The sequence below is a fragment of the Oreochromis niloticus genome, linkage group LG18, assembly GCF_001858045.2.
Source record: "Oreochromis niloticus isolate F11D_XX linkage group LG18, O_niloticus_UMD_NMBU, whole genome shotgun sequence".
Taxonomy (NCBI): domain Eukaryota; kingdom Metazoa; phylum Chordata; class Actinopteri; order Cichliformes; family Cichlidae; genus Oreochromis; species Oreochromis niloticus.
The window spans coordinates 10922365-10941584 of NC_031982.2; the positions used below are offsets into that span (position 1 = coordinate 10922365).

The 19220-nt window shown below is 41.2% G+C and overlaps 1 protein-coding gene across 4 annotated transcripts in view; it reads left to right on the forward strand.

Annotated features, from left to right (window-relative positions):
- Positions 1–19008, forward strand: part of LOC109194426 (protein wntless homolog) — a 31164-nt gene extending 12156 nt beyond the window's left edge. The window contains exons 2-13 of one of the 4 annotated variants that reach the window (XM_019348300.2): positions 252–524; positions 6548–6675; positions 7773–7934; positions 8525–8661; positions 11442–11610; positions 11928–12047; positions 13608–13705; positions 14647–14710; positions 16903–17046; positions 17189–17272; positions 17383–17551; positions 18270–19008. In XM_019348300.2, coding sequence (XP_019203845.1) covers positions 252–524; positions 6548–6675; positions 7773–7934; positions 8525–8661; positions 11442–11610; positions 11928–12047; positions 13608–13705; positions 14647–14710; positions 16903–17046; positions 17189–17272; positions 17383–17551; positions 18270–18379 — 1658 coding nt within the window. In that variant the 3' untranslated portion in view covers positions 18380–19008. The remainder of the gene's footprint in view (positions 1–251; positions 525–6547; positions 6676–7772; positions 7935–8524; positions 8662–11441; positions 11611–11927; positions 12048–13607; positions 13706–14646; positions 14711–16902; positions 17047–17188; positions 17273–17382; positions 17552–18269) is intronic. The other 3 variants (XM_019348301.2, XM_019348302.2, XM_019348303.2) reach the window with 3 other exon arrangements.
- Positions 19009–19220: the final 212 nt, after the last annotated feature.

The following is a 19220-nucleotide window of genomic DNA, read 5'->3' on the forward strand; positions in this document are numbered from 1 at the left end:
TTGAGAAAATGAAAGGATTTCAGGCCGTGCATGGCATTAGCGTGGCTAGCTCGTTAGCGTGGTTAGCTCATTAACACGTTGACGCCGTCCAGTCCTACGCACGGGGCGATGCGCAGTAACTCATTAACGGAGATTTGCCGTGTCCATCTTGTCTCTGCCTGCAGGTGAAGCGATGGGGGAGGAGGGGGAGTTGTGTTCAGTGAAGGAGAGGTGACACTTAGTCTAACATCTCTACCACTTTGTCTTTCCAGCTCCCAGCCCCGCCACAGCAGTGCACTACTTGGCCACAAAATGCGTGGATACAGTGAAAAAACCGCAGCAAACAAAATGGTTCATGCCTTGGGGTCCAAACCAGTGTGATAACATCCAGTCCTTTGATGAAGCCATGGCCAAGGGGATCGAGGCTAACAACATTGTGTTTGCTGTCCACATTCCTCTTCCCAACAAGGAGATGAGCCCGTGGTTCCAGTTCATGCTGTTCATTCTGCAGTTTGACATCGCTTTTAAGATGTACAACCAGATAGGTGAGAACTAAAGGTATCTTATGGGTTTTAAAGGAAAATGAGGGATGGGACAACATGGATCATGTTTCGTCTCAAGGACATGCCTTTTTTTCCTGCATCCCATGAACTTTGTCAATATTTTGTCTCTGTGGTATTTCTTGCTTTCACAATCTGAAAAGAAAATATTTACAGAGGCTCTGGACAAAGCTAATTCACATCTATTCACATCTATTGTAATTAGGGATGGGTAATGGCACCGGTTCTGACATAAACGGTAGTAACCAGACCGAAAAGCAGCGCACATTTCGGTGCTTTATTTCGGTGCTTTTTTTTTTTTTTTTCTCTCATGAGATGTCATACCGGTCATACCGGTACCAAAGACCTCCCATCCCAAGGACCTCAGCAGCTACAGGCCGGTAGCCCTGACATCGCATCTGATGAAGACCCTCGAGAGGTTGGTTCTAAACCATCTGCGCCCCCTGGTGAGGTCTTCATTGGATCCACTACAGTTTGCTTACCAGCCTGGCATCGGGGTGGAGGACGCCATCATCTACCTCCTGCACCGAGCTCTGACTCACCTGGAGAAGCCTGGAAGCACTGTGAGGATCATGTTCTTTGATTTCTCCAGTGCTTTCAACACCATCCAGCCACGACTTCCGAGAGACAAGCTGGAGCTATCAGGAGTGGACCACCACATGTCCCAGTGGATACTGGACTACCTCACAGAACCTCCACACTATGTGAGGTCACAGGGCTGTGTCTCTGATACACTGGTCTGCAGTACGGGGGCACCACAGGGAACTGTGCTGGCACCGTTCCTCTTCACCCTCTACACTGCAGACTTCTCCATCAACTCCCCACGTTGCCACCTACAGAAGTTCTCTGACGACTCTGCCATAGTCGGCCTCATCACAGTGGGCATTGAGATAGTGGACTCTTATAGGTACCTGGGTGTTCACCTGAATAATAAACTGGACTGGAGCCACAACACTGATGCTCTTTACAGGAAGGGTCAGAGCAGACTCTACCTGCTGAGGCGGCTGAGGTCATTTGGAGTACAGGGAGCACTTTTAAAAACCTTCTATGACTCTGTGGTGGCATCTGTCATTTTTTACAGTGTGGTATGTTGGAGCAGCAGTTCATCGGCAGCTGAGAGGAAGAGGTTGGATAAACTCATCAGGAAGGCCAGCTCTGTTCTGGGATGCACCCTGGACCCAGTGCAGGTGGTGGGAGACAGAAGGACTCTGGCCAAAATAACATCTCTGATGGACAAAGTCTCCCACCCCATGCATGTAAATGTTGCTGAACTGCAGAGCTCCTTCAGTGACAGACTGCATGCATCCTAGATGCATGAAGGAGCGTTTCCGCAGGTCCTTCCTCCCTTCAGCTGTCAAGACTGTACAATCAGAACTGCTCCCAACAAACATAGATGTTTACATCTGCGCTGTAACTGCAATAAGTTAACCAACCGATTCGCACTACAACCTGGTTTGCCTCTTATTTGTAGATATTTTTATTTTATTTAATAACTGTACAATACTCTGTATATAGTAACCATTGTCCTTAATGTAAATATTTAAAAAATTGTGTATGTTTCTGTTCTGTGTCCTGTGTACTGTTTGTTTGTATATGTGTCTTTTTGGCTGCTGTTACAACCAAATTTCCCCTTGTGGGACAATTAAAGGATTATTCTATTCTTTTCTATTCTATTCTATTCTATACACTTTGGATTCTAGCCGATCATTTTACCTTTACAAGGATAGTAGGCGGGCCCAGGTACGTACGTTCTTTTAGAGCAGAGCTACAGATTAAAAATGCCCAAGGCGAAGCGGTCAAAAGTCTGGCTGTACTTCACAGCAAAAGATGCAAACTCAGCAACCTGCAACAAGTGCTTTAAGCCCCATGCCCCCGGTACCGCGAGCAAAAAGGAGGAGATCACGTTTAATCGTTATAACACTGGGTGAGAAATATAAGTCCAGACATGTGTGGTATCCACAGAAACCTCTGAATCTCAGCTAAAATGTCATATAAACCATTTCTACAACCACCAAACTCACCGAAAACAAGCCATGATTAAACGAGCAGTTATGTGAATGCGCACAAGTCCGTTAAACAAACAAGGTGAACCAGAAATTCTCCAGACTTCATGTAACCGTCTAAAGAAAAGCTGGTTATCTTCCAGAGCTATCACCAATTCCAAATACCAAGTTTCACCACACTCTGACCAAAATTCACTGAATGAGCTGCAAAAGAAGACCACAAAAACACACAGCGGCGCAAATGCGCTAAGACAGAAATTGGCTTACCGTCCACATTTCCTCCGTTATTTTCGCCGGTAGCCACGTGATTATCAGCAGTTACCACGCCTACCTAGCCGCATCAGAGCCGTTTTCCGTCAACAACCTCCATTTTAGACCCACCTATAGACACATGACTGGACAGACGTCACATGCAGTAAATTTGGGCCCACGTGGGTTTTGGCCTTGGAACGTCTGATTGGTTGAAGTAACGTGAACGTGGCATCGTTACTGTGACTCCATTGGCTCAAACAATTAAAAAGAGGTGTCAATCATGCAAATTGACCAAAAGAAACCAAAGTTACAGCCCCTCGGAGTTTAAAGGGCCAGAGGCCAATTAAGTGCTCCAAGCGCAGAAAAGGCCCATTACCATGTAAATGTGTGGTTAATTCTTCAAAAATGTATTTTAAAAAAAAGCATTTTTAGGCCTGTTAATAAAATTTATTAATTTCTGCTCTTAAATACCTAAAAAATTCAACTGGCATGGTGTCCAATTGTGTGCCAAAATTGGACATTTTTGTACAACGTCTGGATATTCATGTATTGACAGTGCTGTAATTTTTCACTGTTTCACTTTAAAAACATAAATCTTTGCACAGATGATGTTTATATGTTGGTACGGTTCTTATCATTTTGCAGAAAAAAAGAGACTGCTAAAAATAAAAACATAAGAGGTTTTTGGACAAAGTTTGTGTTCTCCAGTCTTTAAGCACCGGTTCGAGCACCGTTTAAGCACCGGCACCGTTTCAAAAGTACCGATTTGGCACCGGTGTCGGATAAAACCTAAACGATACCCATCCCTAATTGTAATCTCCAGTCACCAGCGTCGTAAAAGTCAGCTACAGCTAATCTTTTTCAGTACAATTCTTCTTTTTTTTCCTCCCTCTTTCACCTTCCCCAAACACTCAGAATTCCTCAAAACGTCTCTCCTTAAATTTATGGCACAGAAAGGCAGCAAACAAAGATGAATGTCTTGCTGTTTCGTCTCTATAGCCTCGCAGATCTCAGGGTCTTTGTCAGTCACTGTTGAGGCAGGTATAAAGAGATGTAAACAGAACCCATTTTATGTTGGTTGCTTTAGGCCAATTACATTCCCTTGTTTTCCATATATCTTGGATATGTCATTATCCCAATTCAAGCTCCCCCCCTTTTTTTAACATAAGCTTAGATTGATAAGGATATTACCCATACACCTCCATGGGTAAGCTGTTTGAGATGTAATTGTAATGGGTTAGGGAGGAAAAAAAGGTTGAAATTTGTCATTGGTTTTGTTTATGCTGCTGATCCAGGCTGCCTTTTGATGTCTTCAGTCTCCCACTGGGAACTTTTTTGTATCTTCACCTAATTTAAAACAACATTGTTGTGAAGTGTACCAGTTCACAGCTCGATCTGCAGCATTCTAATAATGTGTCAAAGTACTTCAGAAGAGGGGGAGGAGGGAAATAAGTAGCACCTCCGAGAAGACAGGGTTTGGTGTCATGGCAGGGTGCTTACAATCCTCAAAGAAGGGATTAGAGAGGATGATGAGAAAGTCTAATGAGAGTCTGGATCACCAGCAGAGTCTGGGGAAGTCGATTTGAATCTCAATGAAAAATTGTCTTCAAATGGATTGCAATGCATAGCAAAGTATTTGAAAGTCACGTTGAGTACGATGGGAATGGGAGGCTTATCTAGACTGACACATGCTTGTCAGCCTTAATACAATCCATTGTAGGCCAGCACACTCAAAGGTGATGAGAAGTATTTGTAGCAACAAAAAGGGCAAAATACCTCAAAATCTTTGCCTTTCTGGTCTGGCTTGTCTAAACAGCCATGGTACAGTGGCGTCCTACTCATCAGCATCCCTTACTTGCTCACATTCTTGGCCTCGGTTGTGTCAGGGGGCTGTGGGTTGTTTACTGCCTGGCTGTCTGACAGATGAGTCAGTGATTCAGCCTGGACCACAGACAAGCCTTTTTGCCAGATGTCATAGACTCATTTTGATCTTTCTGAGCTATGCGAGGTGCTGTGAGAACAAATGGATGCAGAAGGAGCAGAGTGCCACATTTAGTAGAAATCGGGTAGTGCTGGAAAAAGCAGGAATCTCACCTTGAAACGTAAAATAGTTGACAATTTTAAACCCTATAATTTACATCCCTTTTCTAGTGTACAACATTATTGATTGTTCAGTTTTATCCTGAGGAGGTAAGCTTCAAACTGAAAAAAATAAGAGGCTGGTAACGAACAGCCTGCCTAAATTGGCATAAGCATTGCGTAATGTGAGGCATTTTTGTGTCTCACATTACGCAATGCTCTTTAATCATATAAAAGGGCAACAATCAGGTAGTCAAATCACCGTTTTATGTTGTCTGGCGCAACTTCTAATATTAAGCCATGTCTACATTTTTATTCAATAAAACTTACTGCATAAAATAATTATTGATTCTGATTTCATAAAAATGCCAGTGAGCTCCCAATTGAAACGCTGGAGCCACTTTGTTAATCTGCCGCTAACAAAATACTGTGAGGGTTAAATCCCGAGTAGAGCACGCTCACAAAGGTGGGTGGATTCTGTTCCTCTGGTGTATGACGAAGGAACACAAGGCCATCTCTTCCTTGACTACCTTATCTGTGTAACAATGTTCATCCCAGAGAAGAGCGTCACCCTTATTAACCACCACCCACCTGCCCCACTCCACCCAGCACCAAGCACCCCCTTTCTGGCCCGGGTCCAGGAATAACACAGCTGTTGAGGAGGCTTAGTTTCCGTGGCAATGGCTGCTGAAGTGGACTGGAATGTTTGCATGAAGCGAGCTGACATTTGAGGGCGTCTGGCTCAACCAATGGCAGAGGGGAGGGCATTACAGAGACAGTCGGCTGCCAGTTTTCATCTGGTTCCCTCTCCTTCTCTCTCGCCCTCTTTTTTTTTTCTTTCCTTTTTTTCCCCTGTCTTACAGCAGAGGCCACCGGGTTTCTTTCTCTTCATTCCAGCTTGTTTCATAACGGCACAAGAGGCTCTCTGGAGGGCTGGAGGAGAGAACACTTGGCTTTGTAATGTGATCTAAAGATGCAGCTTTAATAGCTTGGCTTTGGATCTTTTTGTTGGATTCACTGGGCTGGGTTGTTTAAGGTCTTGTTGAAGTTTGGGTGTATTAGGAAGTAACCTTGCTATGGTTACTTTGGAAGTAACCATATCGAACACGTAGATATTGAGAAATAATCTTATTAATACGAGTGTTTCAGAACTATTCCAGATTTGCAGGACCACTGTTTAACACGCCAGTGTTACATGAATGTATGCCAGTTTGAACTGTACCCTTTAATAACTTTTTGATGCAAATGCCGATTGCCAGTGATTAAACTGCTTCTTAAACGTTCTACGGATTTTGACACATACAAGGAAGAAAGCTAGGCGTCCACTGCTAAGAGCATTTGGTGGCTGTATACTGAAAAGGCCATGGCTGTCTGTCACCACATTTTAATTTTATCTCATTGCGAGGATGATAAGAGGCAGCAGGTTTGTGCAGTGACGAGGCACAACACACGTCAAAACGCAGACGTGTGTGTATATGTATTATTCAGAGCGTCTTTTGTTCTTTCTGTTTGTTTCTCTCAAACAGAATGTTTCTCTCTGCCTTCTTTATTATTGTCAGTATTGTCTTTAGAGTATGTATATCAAGTGTTATATTAATGCAAATGCAACTTGTTGTTGTGGTGGTGGTGATTATTATTATTATTATTATTAATATTATCATTATTTTTCCCCAGCGGATGGAGCATTGGTGCACATTGACGTTGGCCTGGCCTACAGAGATGATATGAACAGTGAATGGACTGAGATGGCTCATTCCCTCGAGCAGAGGAAACTCAGCTGCAACTTCACCGCTACCAAAGTAGTTAAGACTGTAGCTGGACTTTTAAATTACAAAAGCTTGCTCATTTTATTGACTTGGCACACAGAGCCAAAGTTGTGTCATGTCTGGGCTTGCCTCTGTCCTGTAGCTTCAATAACTCAGTGCAAACTTAATTTCTCTGCTGTACTTAAAAAAAAAAAAAAAAATTAGTAGTATAAGTATAAAGTATTTTAGGGGTTTAAAGTACAGCTCTGTCTACCCTGCTGTTTTTACAGACATGTCTGAACTAGATGCAACACCCTTAACTTACCTAAGAACTCGGTTCTCCTCTCTGAATCATATTTAGTCGGTTATTGTTTAGCAATGAGGGGAAATGGGGTTTGTTAAAAGGTGAGAGCATAACTCTTGAATAAGGAGAGGTATTATAGTATTTTTCCAACTGCTGTTAAATAGAAATATGAAGCAATATGGTACAAAGCTTTTATGGAATAGATACTCTGTTTAGGTATTAATTGCAAGACTAGATGGATAAATTGCTTTACTAATAATGTAACCTTTTTATCAGCTTATACAAGAATGACGTGTAAAGTTAGGTTAGTTTATTATATATATTAGTTTATATAATGAATCGCATGGTTTCTGGCTCCAATGTCTCTTCATATTATGAAAAAGGTCTGTATCATTAGCCTTAGTGAGAATACCCAAATTTATGGCCTAGTGAAAAAGCAGGCTATTGAACCCTTGGTTAAAAAAGAAATTGGCCCAAGGTACAGCATCCCAGGTAGAAATGTTTATATTATTTTATATTTTATATTATTTTAATATATTTTATATTGTAAAGGCTTCTGACAAGTTACATGGGTAAGTTAGTTAAACTGAAGTATTAAGGAGATATTTTATAGTCAAAATTTCCAATGAAAACACTGCCTAGGCTATTTTTGTGCTTACATTTTTGTGGGAAAGAAGGATGGAAAATGCTCTGCATTTACTTACGCTGCTGCCTCAAAGCTACATTCAGCTAATCTTGTGGATTTAGTCACAGTTTCAGAACTGTTGATGCTGATGCTTACCTAAAATAAATTCAAGTAGCTTTCCTCTTTAGGTAAACGTGTTTTCAAATGCTTCAATGTTTTCTCCAGACTCACGAGAATGAGGGCCGTCACTACGAGTGCGACTTGCTACCTTTCATGGAAGTGGGGAGCGTGGCCCATAAGTACTACCTCCTCAACATTCGCCTGCCTGTCAACGAGAGGAAGAAGATCAATGTGGGAATTGCAGAGATCAGAGACATCCGACTTGTTGTAAGATTTCACAATGACATGTCATTACCCCATTACTCACACAAAAACACATGCATCAATTACAATATGCTGGGCTTTAAAGGGTTAAGGGATGTTCTGTTATAGCCCTTTTCCACTAGTACTTACTCTGCTCTGCTCTGGTCAATGCGCCTAAGTTTTTAGGGTTTTCCATTAGATGGTTATACCTATTATCAGGCCTTTTTTAAGCACCTGCACGGCAGGGGCTGAGGCTATCCAAAAATGTACGTCAACAGACTACATCCCACCAACTGGCTAATCAGCAGCATCACTTGATGAGTCATGAGAGTGTCTCCTACACAAAATCAAAAATGCAATTTTTGAAACCCAACAACAAAGGAAATAACTGCACAAAAATCAATACAGTGAGCAGCAGGTATACCAACGCCTTGACATCCTTCATTATTGTGCTGTATGTTTCGACCCACACACACATGTTGTAGTTAATTGTAATGGGAAAAAAACTGAAACTGAGTGAAGTCGAATCACATTGAGCCGAGTAGGTATTAGTGGAAAATGGCTATTAGTGTTATCGTGCACTGACACTGATAACGTTTCTTTTTGCTCATCAGGGAATTCATCAGAACGGTGGCTTCACCAAAGTTTGGTTTGCCATGAAGACCGTCCTCACACCCAGCATCCTCATCATCATGATCTGGTACTGGAGACGCATCACCCTCATGAGCAGACCTCCTGTCCTGCTAGAGAAGTAAGGCCCCCTCATTATCAGCATCATAGTGATGATCTGTATAAAGTGCAACTTTTCTTTTTACATTTCCAAATAACACTAAATTTTGCTGCTGCCATCCACCTTTCTCTTCACTCCATCCATCTACCCTCAGGTGCCCAGTGATGAAGATTCAAGTAATTGAATTAGCTGTGGCTCAGTTACAATGATATGTTGAGGACCTGCAGTAATTGTTAGATGATAACACCGTGGCTCAGCTTCAGCGCATGTACTAGATGAAAGTACATGTTAACTATGGATGAAAAGAACAAGTAGGTCATCCTAGCTGTGTACAGTATAGGTCACTGACATCAGAGGGTGTTATTCATCAAGCGTCTGAGGAGGAATGGTATCTAGGAATGTTGGTATTTCGCACTTGGCTTTTTAAGTACCATACTGAAAATTCATTGAGGTGGTGTAAGCAAAGCAATGTGGGAAACATGAGAAATCTGCATGGCTGTTTTTGTGAATTCCAAAAAAATCTCAAATATTTGTAAGAATTCTATAACCAAGCCAAGTCGATGAAGGTTCAAGCAACACATGGAGGCAGATGTGCTGTCCTGTGAACAAGTTGAAGTCGTGCTCCGAGCCCAGTGTTTGTCTAACCCCCTGCCGTGGAGAGAAGACAGATCAGTAAGAGGCAGCGTTCTGCGCCACAGGAAAAGCCTGGCGAAGCGAGAAACGCGTTACAAAATCTGCAAGCTAGCACTCAGCTGACACATGCTGCACACACGCATTTAGGACAGGAACACACCCGCTACCGGGACACACACACACAGTCAGTGTATCTCTCCTTCCCTCTGTTTTCCAGCTCAAGTCTCCCAGATGACCAGCAGGCTCTCAGGAAGTGCGAATTGTACCCTATTTGTGGACAGTGGATGATTTTTTTCATGCTTTAAAAGCTTTACTAGAGTCTCCTGCCATGCTAGCCCACATAGGTGTCAGAATGGTAAACCTCAGACTTTCTCTAAAGTTGTGAGGAGGATGGATGTGAGGGGGACCTCAGGATAATATGAAACATCTTTATTTTGTCATTGGAAACATGTGCTGAAAATGTCAACTCCTCAGGAACGCAACAGACATTTTGAGTTGCTACAGCAGAAAACAAATGATAATGTTGATGGTTGCTCACATCTATTGCCTGACTCACTCAAATGCACTTAAGACATAATTCATGTTATTAGTTACACCTGTACTTTTCATGCTGTCCTGTGTTAAGTAGGGAAAAAAATGTCTGCCACTTCAGTTTTACAAACCAAACCCTTTGACTTTTTTCACACATGCAGGCGTATGCAGGTCCCAGTTCTCCTGCCTGTGTCGATGGTGCCCTGGACACATTCCATACATACCGATCTAATGTGGTTTCACTTTGTTCACTTTGCAGAACTGTCTGGCGTCAAATTGCTTAGAACGTGTATCAGATTACTTCTCTTGCCCACAGTGTTATCATAAAGTGTTTGTACCCACATATTTTAGGTCATCTATCTTCTGTAGCTCTGTTTTGCCCTCTTATCTGTCTATTTACAGTATTTGTTATATCAGCTGGTCACATGCAGGGACCTGTTGCAAGTTGCTAAGAAGACAAGCCTAATTTTCTCTTTCTCTGTGGTGATTGTTCTCAGTTCAGTGGACTCTAGATTTCATGAAACAGATATTCAAGGTCTAGCAGTAATGAGGCTGTTTAGGTAAAATACATGATTTAGAAACGCACAAGTCAAGCTTCTATGGGAACATGCTGTGGTTGTAGCTGAATGGGTAAGCTAATCAATGTCCTGAAGTCTACTAAGCCTGGTTAAGTAAATGCTCAGCCTAAAACAAAAAATGTATGTGTAACAGTTTTAGTCCAGATACAGAGGTTTATCCTTTAAAATTGCCTTAAAGCTGCCAACACAATTAGGCACTGGTTTTTTTTTGTTTGTTTGTTTTTTGAAGTAACAAATAATACTTGTTGGGATATAAGTTTATAAAAATAAAAACACACTTCAGGATGAGAATGTCTCACTATGATAAAGATGATCCAGATCACTTGGAACAGCCTTATTAATTTGTGGTGACCCTGCCTTCTGAGGGGTCAAGTGGGACCAAAAGCATGCCATAAATCCCACTGGGAGTCCTACTTCCCCAGTCTTTAATTCAAATTCAATGAAATGTTCAATGAAACTTCATTTATATGCCACCATATTCGATGTGTCAAATGAAAACCAGGCTAGTTCAAACTGTTTTTTCCCCTTGTTTCCTAAAAAATTCAAAGCTTTTCAATAAACATGCAAAAAACAGATTTAATTAAATCTTCTATTAATTTTAACATGAAGATGTCAAACTGTGTCCATTCAAAAAAAATCAACACAACAGGCTAAAGATGGAAACAACTCCAGCATGACTGCGGTGGAGAGGGGTGGGAGGTGCAGCAGTTGATTGCTGACTGGGAAGGTTGCGGGGGGGGTTCCCCTCATAGCCCAGAGGTTTGCGGGACAAGAACTTTGGTCAAAATGATGTTTATTTAATTTTTATACATTAGAAAGTGTTAAGTACACAACACTTAGTTTTGAGAGAAATCTACAGACCGCGGAGTTAAGATAATAAACACTGGAAATATCGGAAAGTCCAGTTGTTCTTGATTGCATCATTGCTTAGCTCTTAGCTGAAATTCCCGGTTTACATCTTTGGGTGGCTTTTCCTATGCTGAGTCACATGTCATTACATAAGTCATCAAAGTAGGTAATGTTGAATTTATTTTATTCTATTTTTTTTTTCTTTCCTAGGGTAATCTTGGCTCTAGGAATCTCCATGACATTCATCAACATCCCAGTGGAGTGGTTTTCTGTCAGCTTCAACTGGACATGGATGCTGCTTTTTGGAGACATCAGGCAGGGCATCTTCTACTCCATGCTGCTCTCCTTCTGGATCATCTTCTGCGGGGAGCACCTTATGGTACTGTGCAAAGCTCCATTTACTTTGGTCTTGTGCATGTTTTTTCTGACTCGCTTTTGATCTTACTTACAGTTTCTTAATCTCACTTTTATTTAAGTATCCTGAATTATGGTGTTTAAATGAAAGGATGTTTGGGTTTGTTTTCAGTAATGTCAAAAAAAAAAAACACATTTGGTTCTCATGACTAAAAGCTTTGTTCTTTGAATAAGGACAATAAAACTTGAGTCTTGTCATGGGTTCATGTTAAAAACCTACACGTCACAATATAAAGTTTGGAAAAGTGGTTTTGCCCATTTTATCTTGTCATTTTTGTCCAGGAAACAGAGTTCTTTGAAACATTGGTTCTGGGCAGAGGAGAACTGAAGATGTGTGATCTCTGTGTACCAGCCATCAAAATCCTCCCTAAACTTGGCCGTCATTCCACAAAAAAATCGCAGGTGATTTTTATCTGACGTCTGTAATCTGGCCTGGATTGAGGCAGTCACGGAGATGATCAGACATCAGCTTGTTTTTGGTCACCTGAACACAGTGACCATTGTCTTGATGAGCTCAATGTCTGCCTCAGACAGGTTCATCGTCTCTTTGCCCCGCCTCAAGTGTGTGTGTGTGTGTGTGTGTGTGTGTGTGTGTGAGATTCAGTGTTTATTAATTGCACTGTAACATGTAGAGATGCCAGCAAATCACTATACAATGCTAAAGTGTTTGATCATGTTGTTACAAATTTGAATGACAATAGTGAGCGACAGAAAGATTCAGACTGTTTTATGTACATGAAGATTTTTCGCACCGGGCATTTAGAATAATCAAAACAGGAAAAGATGGTCAGGTGACTATTACATAATTGATGACTCTGCTGTCTTAAAAAATTCCATACATTAGACAGGTGTGCTTATTATGTTGCCAAACAACTTCCAAATCCTTGGTGTTGGTCTCTGCAGATATCACAGACTTTATTAATTTGACTTGTCCTTTTCTTGCTATTATTCATCCAAGTATCTGCTGCACAAAAGTTTATTAGATTTCTCCCTGTCAACATCTAACAGACACACCTTTTGGCATTTATAACCTCTGGTGTGTATTAACTCTGAACTCTTTCAGCTTGGTCAACTTGTGCTGAACATTAAACTTCAGTCCTTTCACAATGCTTTCTTTCTGGATTCAAGTAGCTTACTACCGTAACTACTTGAAGACATTCACGTCGTCTCCTTAAAGCTCTTCTTGTGGCGTGATACAGCAAGATCTCTTCATGTAAAGAGGCACTCTAGCACCTTTATGGTGCTAGAGTGGTTACAGTGTGAGGTCATGGAGTGCTGAGGTCTGTGTCACCCAAGTCACAAAACTCTGCTGGATAACTGCACAGGTCCACATATCTTGTAGAATTAATCTTTAATCTGAGTAATTTATCATAGTGCGAAGTTATTTTCTCAGCTTTTGCTATTTCAGTAATTACATCTAAAATTGTTTTGCTAACAAATCAAAGAATCTGTATTTCTGTTTGTCCTTCACCTGTCTGTCGCAAATCTACCTCACACTCACTGGATGTACTGCTAATGATCTGAGTAACTACAGTGTAGTGTTTGATGTTGTTCGGATGAAATATTTGGTATTTTTCCTATTTCTTGGAAATCAATGGATGGAGCCTGTTTCTCCTGTGAACAGGCATCATCAAATGTGAGATGTCACAGGTCAGAGAATTTTGCAACTACTGAAGCTTGATTTGTCTTCGTAGCATCAGAAGTTATCATAGTTTCTAAATTACCCTCCACTGACTGTGAGATCTACGTTTGCTGCTGCTAACATGTCTGTGTCTGTGTTGATTTTTAAGATCGCAGTCCAATCAATCAATCAGTCAGTCGCAAGTCAAAAAATCTGATGAAGATGGTGTGTTTATAAAAGGACATCAGTTTCATCTATAGCATGGCCATTCCTCGAGAAGGTAGCATGCAGTAAGTGATGAAATGTGAAAAACATCTGTCTGTTTTGTGCTTCTCTTTCAGGACCAGACGGAGAGGAACCGTTTCTCAATTTACTGGAAGCAGGTCGGACCTATCGTGTTTGGTTCCTTCTGCCTCTTTATCTTTGACATGTGTGAGAGGTGAGACTAAGTTTCATTAAACATAGTTTTAAATAACCGTATTAAAACTTGAGTATGTCCATTGCATTATAGAGGTGCGTTTACAGCAAACCACAGATGGTATAAAGATGGACGTAGCCACCGTGACCTCACTGATTGGTTCGCAAAGTCTTGTTTATGAACCTTTGAACTGGGCGTTTTTTTGCTGTCTCTGTTTGGAAACCAGACATACAGGGAATGGATTGATTTGATTACAACTGTAGACAATGCATGCTCATTGGCCTCTGATTTATTACTCACAAGCTGTTAGCCAATCGATATACCCTAGATCAGCGGTCCCCAACCCCCGCGTGAGTCGTTTGGTACCAGGCTGCGAGAGTTGAGGTGTGGGTGGGAAATTTCTGGTTTTCGGGTTTTATATCAGTTTTTAATCTTATTTATTTTTTTTTTTTATTGTTTTTATCGTTAACTTGGTTTCCCTGGGTCTTTTTCTGTGTGTTATGAATAAATCATTTTTTTAGTACCGGTGCTGTTTTTTGTTGTTGTTGTTGTATTTATCCGCGACACCTTAAAGGTCGGTCCGTGAAAATATTGTCGGACATAAACTGGTCCGTGGCGCAAAAAAGGTTGGGGACCGCTGCCCTAGATAATGCCCTGTTTTAACTCTGAGCATATTCTATGCAAGTTTTGTGATTTATTTACATGACACTATTAATTGAGTCCAGATGCTCATCAGGAGACTACATAATTTCTTTTTTCAAACCACAATAATCACTCCTTATTTGCAACTGCTATGGCTAATTGTTGAAAATTAGTTAAATGTACTGCATTGTACCAATATTTTTCTTTTCCATGTGTTGTGTGTTATCATATTACTCCTTTGAAGTGTGTCTGTATATAAAAAAGATTTCTGTCATACTTGATGTTTATTTTTTTTATTTATTTATTTTTCTCCTCCTTAGAGGTGTCCAGCTGAAAAATCCCTTCTACAGCATCTGGGCTTCGGACATAGGAACTGAGCTGGCTGTATCCTTTTTATGACCAAATGTTGAACATTCATTAGGCAGAAATGATGACAGTGGAGACCCTTTGTATCATTCGTTGGAACAGATTAATTTCTTCATTAATACTATGCCAGCTTCCAAACTGCACTTGGCTTCTGCACAAACTGGCAACTGTATTCTCTTGACTAATATGATGAAACATTCAGTTATGCCATATGTGCATTGCTGAGGATTCTTGTGTTTACGTGTGCATATCCAGTTTTGTTTGCTTGGCGATCTGATTCATGTAAAATTCATCAGCACAACTTTTTTGGTCACCTTGGCTGCTTTAAAATATTATACAATGATCCATAACTGCATGAATAGAGTTGTGGGTTTATGAGTATAAGTTTATAAGTAGGTTTTTCAGCTCAGACATTATTGTGAAAATGTGTTTTGTAAGTTTCAATTTGTGGAACCTTTTCATCTATTTTCACTATTAGTAGTAGTAGTAGTACTAGTAGTAGTAGTAGTACTACAGGGTGGGCCATTTATATGGATACACCGTAATAAAATGGGAATGGTTGGTGATATTAAAGTCCTGTTTGTGGCACATTAGTATATGTGAGGGGGCAAACTCCTCAAGATGGGTGGTGACCATGGTGGCCATTTAGAAGTCGGCCATCTTGGATACAACTTTTGTTTTTTCAATAGGAAGAGGGCCATGTGACACATCAAACTTATTGGTAATGTCACAAGAAAAACAATGGTGTGCTTGGTTTCAACGTAACTTTATTCTTTCATGAGTTATTTGCAAGTTTCTCTTTGTTCACAGCCATTGACATGTCGAAGAGGTTAACACGTGAGGAGCGGATCGAAATCATGTTGATATCTGGTGAACGCAGTAACCGGGTCATTGCAGCAGATTTCAATGCAAGACGCCCTACGAGACCACCCATCTCCCATGCTACAGTTAGCAAAGTGCTTGCTAAGTTTTGTGAAACTGGTTCAGTGTTGGATTTGTCAAAATGTGGATGCAAGAAAACTGTCACTAATGAAGAAATATCAGTGGCTGTCCTAGCTTCATTCAGCAAGAGCCCACAGCGTAGCACTCGCCGCATGTCACTGGAGAGTGGCATTAGTCGAACATCCCTTTGGTGGATATTCGCTACTCACAAATGGCACCCTTACAAACTCCAGCTACTGCAGCATCTCAACGATGACCCAGATCGGCGCACAGAATTTGCAGAATGGGCAAAACAAAAATTGGAACAGGACCCTCAGTTCACGCAGAAGATTTTGTTCAGTGATGAGGCAAACTTTTATGTGAATGGTGAAGTTAACAAACAAAACCACCGCTATTGGTCTGACACTAACCCACATTGGATGGATCCCTCCAAGACTGTTGGAACAACAAAAGTGATGGTTTGGTGTGGTATATGGGGTACAACGATAGTGGCTCCATTCTTCATCAATGGAAACCTCAAGGCCACTGGATATTTGAAATTGCTACATGATGATGTGTTTCCCTCTTTATGCACTGAAGCTGGCACGTTCCCTGAGTTTTTCCAGCAAGATGGTGCATCACCACATTATGGGTGCCGGGTCCGAGCATTCCTAGATGAACAGTTTCCTGGAAAGTGGATTGGTTGTCGTGGGCCAGTTGAATGGCCCCCAAGGTCTCCCGATCTGACCCCCTTAGACTTTTATCTTTGGGGTCATCTGAAGGCAATTGTCTATGGTGTGAAGATACGAGATGTGCAGCACCTGAAACTACGGATACTGGATGCCTGTGCTGGCATTTCTCCTGCGGTGTTGCTATCAGTGTGTGAAGAGTGGGAGAAGAGGGTTGCATTGACAATCCAACACAATGGGCAGCACATTGAACACATTTTATAAGTGGTCAGAAACTTGTAAATAACTCATGAAAGAATAAAGTTACATTGAAACCAAGCACACCATTGTTTTTCTTGTGACATTACCAATAAGTTTGATGTGTCACATGGCCCTCTTCCTATTGAAAAAACAAAAGTTGTATCCAAGATGGCCGACTTCTAAATGGCCATCATGGTCACCACCCGTCTTGAGGAGTTTGCCCCCTCACATATACTAATGTGCCACAAACAGGACTTTAATATCACCAACCATTCCCATTTTATTACGGTGTATCCATATAAATGGCCCACCCTGTGCTACTACTACTACTACTTACTTCCTTGACAAGAGTTTCCTTAGATGGCTTTCATAATTGTGGCAGGGATCTGTGCGTGTCTCTACTTTCTCTTCCTCTGTTTCATGGTTTTTCAAGTCTTCCGCAACATTAGTGGCAAGAGGATGTCCCTCCCTGCCATGTCTAAGGCCAGACAGCTTCACTATGAGGTGTGTGTCTGCGGTTTAGTCTGTCATGCCAGTGTGTTTACATCTAGGTTCTTTATTATCTTACACACACATTAATGCACTCCTAACAGTGTTATGACGCTTAATGTTTTCTTACTAAGTAATCCCACTGTCATCATTTTAGGGTCTGATTTTTAGGTTTAAATTCCTCATGCTGGTCACTCTGGCCTGTGCGGCACTGACAGTGATCTTCTTCATCATAAGTCAGGTGAGTCTCATTCATAAAGTTATGAAATCTGTTGTGTCTCAGAGTAAGGGCCAGTTACGACATTGAAAGGACAATATCATTAAAAATGGTGTCTCTTGGTTTTGGTCCAGGTGAATGAAGGTCATTGGCACCGGGGAGAACACATGGTGCAGGTGAACAGCGCCTTTTTCACTGGGATCTATGGCATGTGGAATCTGTACGTGTTCGCCATCATGTTTCTCTATGCACCGTCTCACAAACACTATGGAGATGAGCAGTCAAGTATTCAGTGCATCACTGGTAAGTACACCTTTCTACTTGCCTTATAATTAACCTGGCTTTTTTTTTCTTTTTCTTTTTTGTCTCTAAAAATTAAAAAATCATGGCAATAATTTATTAATAAGGCTAGCTTTTATTGCTTGCTCCTTTCTCTTCACTGTATTAAAGCTGAATTTTATTAATGCCCCCCGTAGCTCTTACTTCAGTCTCGTAGAGAGCAAGTATCTGTCTCCTCCTGTAAAGCTGCCTATTCATCCAAAGTTTGTTTTTTGGAGTGAGTGAGAAAGGCCTGATTCCCAGGGGAAAGAAGGGTCTCTTTGGCCTGAGAGTGAGATTCTAATGGACACCAGGCTTCCTTCCAGGCGGAAAAGAAGGGAACAGTGAAGAGAGGGGGTGGGGCGAAGAGCAAGGAAGTAATGAAAACCATCCATCCATCTCCTGACGTCAGTGGCATGAGAGAGAGAAAAAGAGGGTTTGAAGTTTGGAAGCTTTCCCTGAAGTGCGTCAAGGGGTCTCATGGGAGGGGCAGCTCTCTCCAAGCTTCACTGTTTTGATTTACTTTTTCAGCTCTCCAGTTTCACTTCTGCTTTGCGCAAGCTGAGAGTGTTTATGCAAATGAAATTCAGTTAAAGCAACTTGATATGCAACAGACTCCTGCCTGCAGTAATGTAAAGTTGGAAAAAACACAAAAAGGACTAAAGATGTCCTTAAAAATGTGATGATGATGTTTTATGTGCAGGTGATGCCGGAGTGAACAGCTGCGAAGACATCCAGCCTACCACAACTATCACACATGTCGATGGTCCCACTGAGATCTACAAGATGATTGGCCAAGAAGCCCAGGAATAGATTTAACACTGTTACGCAGACTCCCATCTACTCTCTGCTCCACCACTGATGTATATGTAATCAAACAGGCTTCCTCTTTATGTCTGAAATGGCTCTAAAATGGGATCTGCAATCCACCTTCCATGCAATTACCATCACCCTGAAATTGCTCTCTGGCACCAAACCACGAGGTTGTTTAAAAGCCAGTATGTTCCCAAAGTGTCTTTTTGTCTTTGTAAAGGCTGAATATCAGCACTCCTATCAGTCCTGTTCATTTCATGGTGGAATTTCTTCTCACATTTCATACTTTATTGTAAACTATGTGGTGTTTGTTAATGTTGCGCAATACCTTTCACACAAAGTCTGGTACTGAAAAAGCTGCTTTACAGGGAGACAAAAGCAGTTCTTTGTGGCGTGAGCCGCTGTCGCACTCCTGTGCCATTTGTTTTAAATACCTGAGCTGACAAAGACCGACTGCAAGATGTTTTAGACACGTGGTTTGATTTTCTGCTTTATTAGGGGGCGTTTTCTCATTCAAGGCGTTCAGAACCTGTCACAAACGTATGTGTCATAGAAAGTAGATCATATGGAGTACTGCTGTCACAATTAGTCATTTAAGTCCTTTAAAAAAAAAAAAAAATATAGAAAAATATATATATAGATATATCTATATATCTATCTCACTGGGGAAATGTACAGACCATAGCCACATTGGGAAATGCATACTGTATGTTTATTTGGTTACAATGTAGATATCTATTTTTTATAAAGTGCTTATTTTCAACTTCACAAAATATATGCATCCAGCCCAGTGTAATAGGCTAACTTCGCCTATTACACTTTCTTTTCTTTTCTTTTTTTT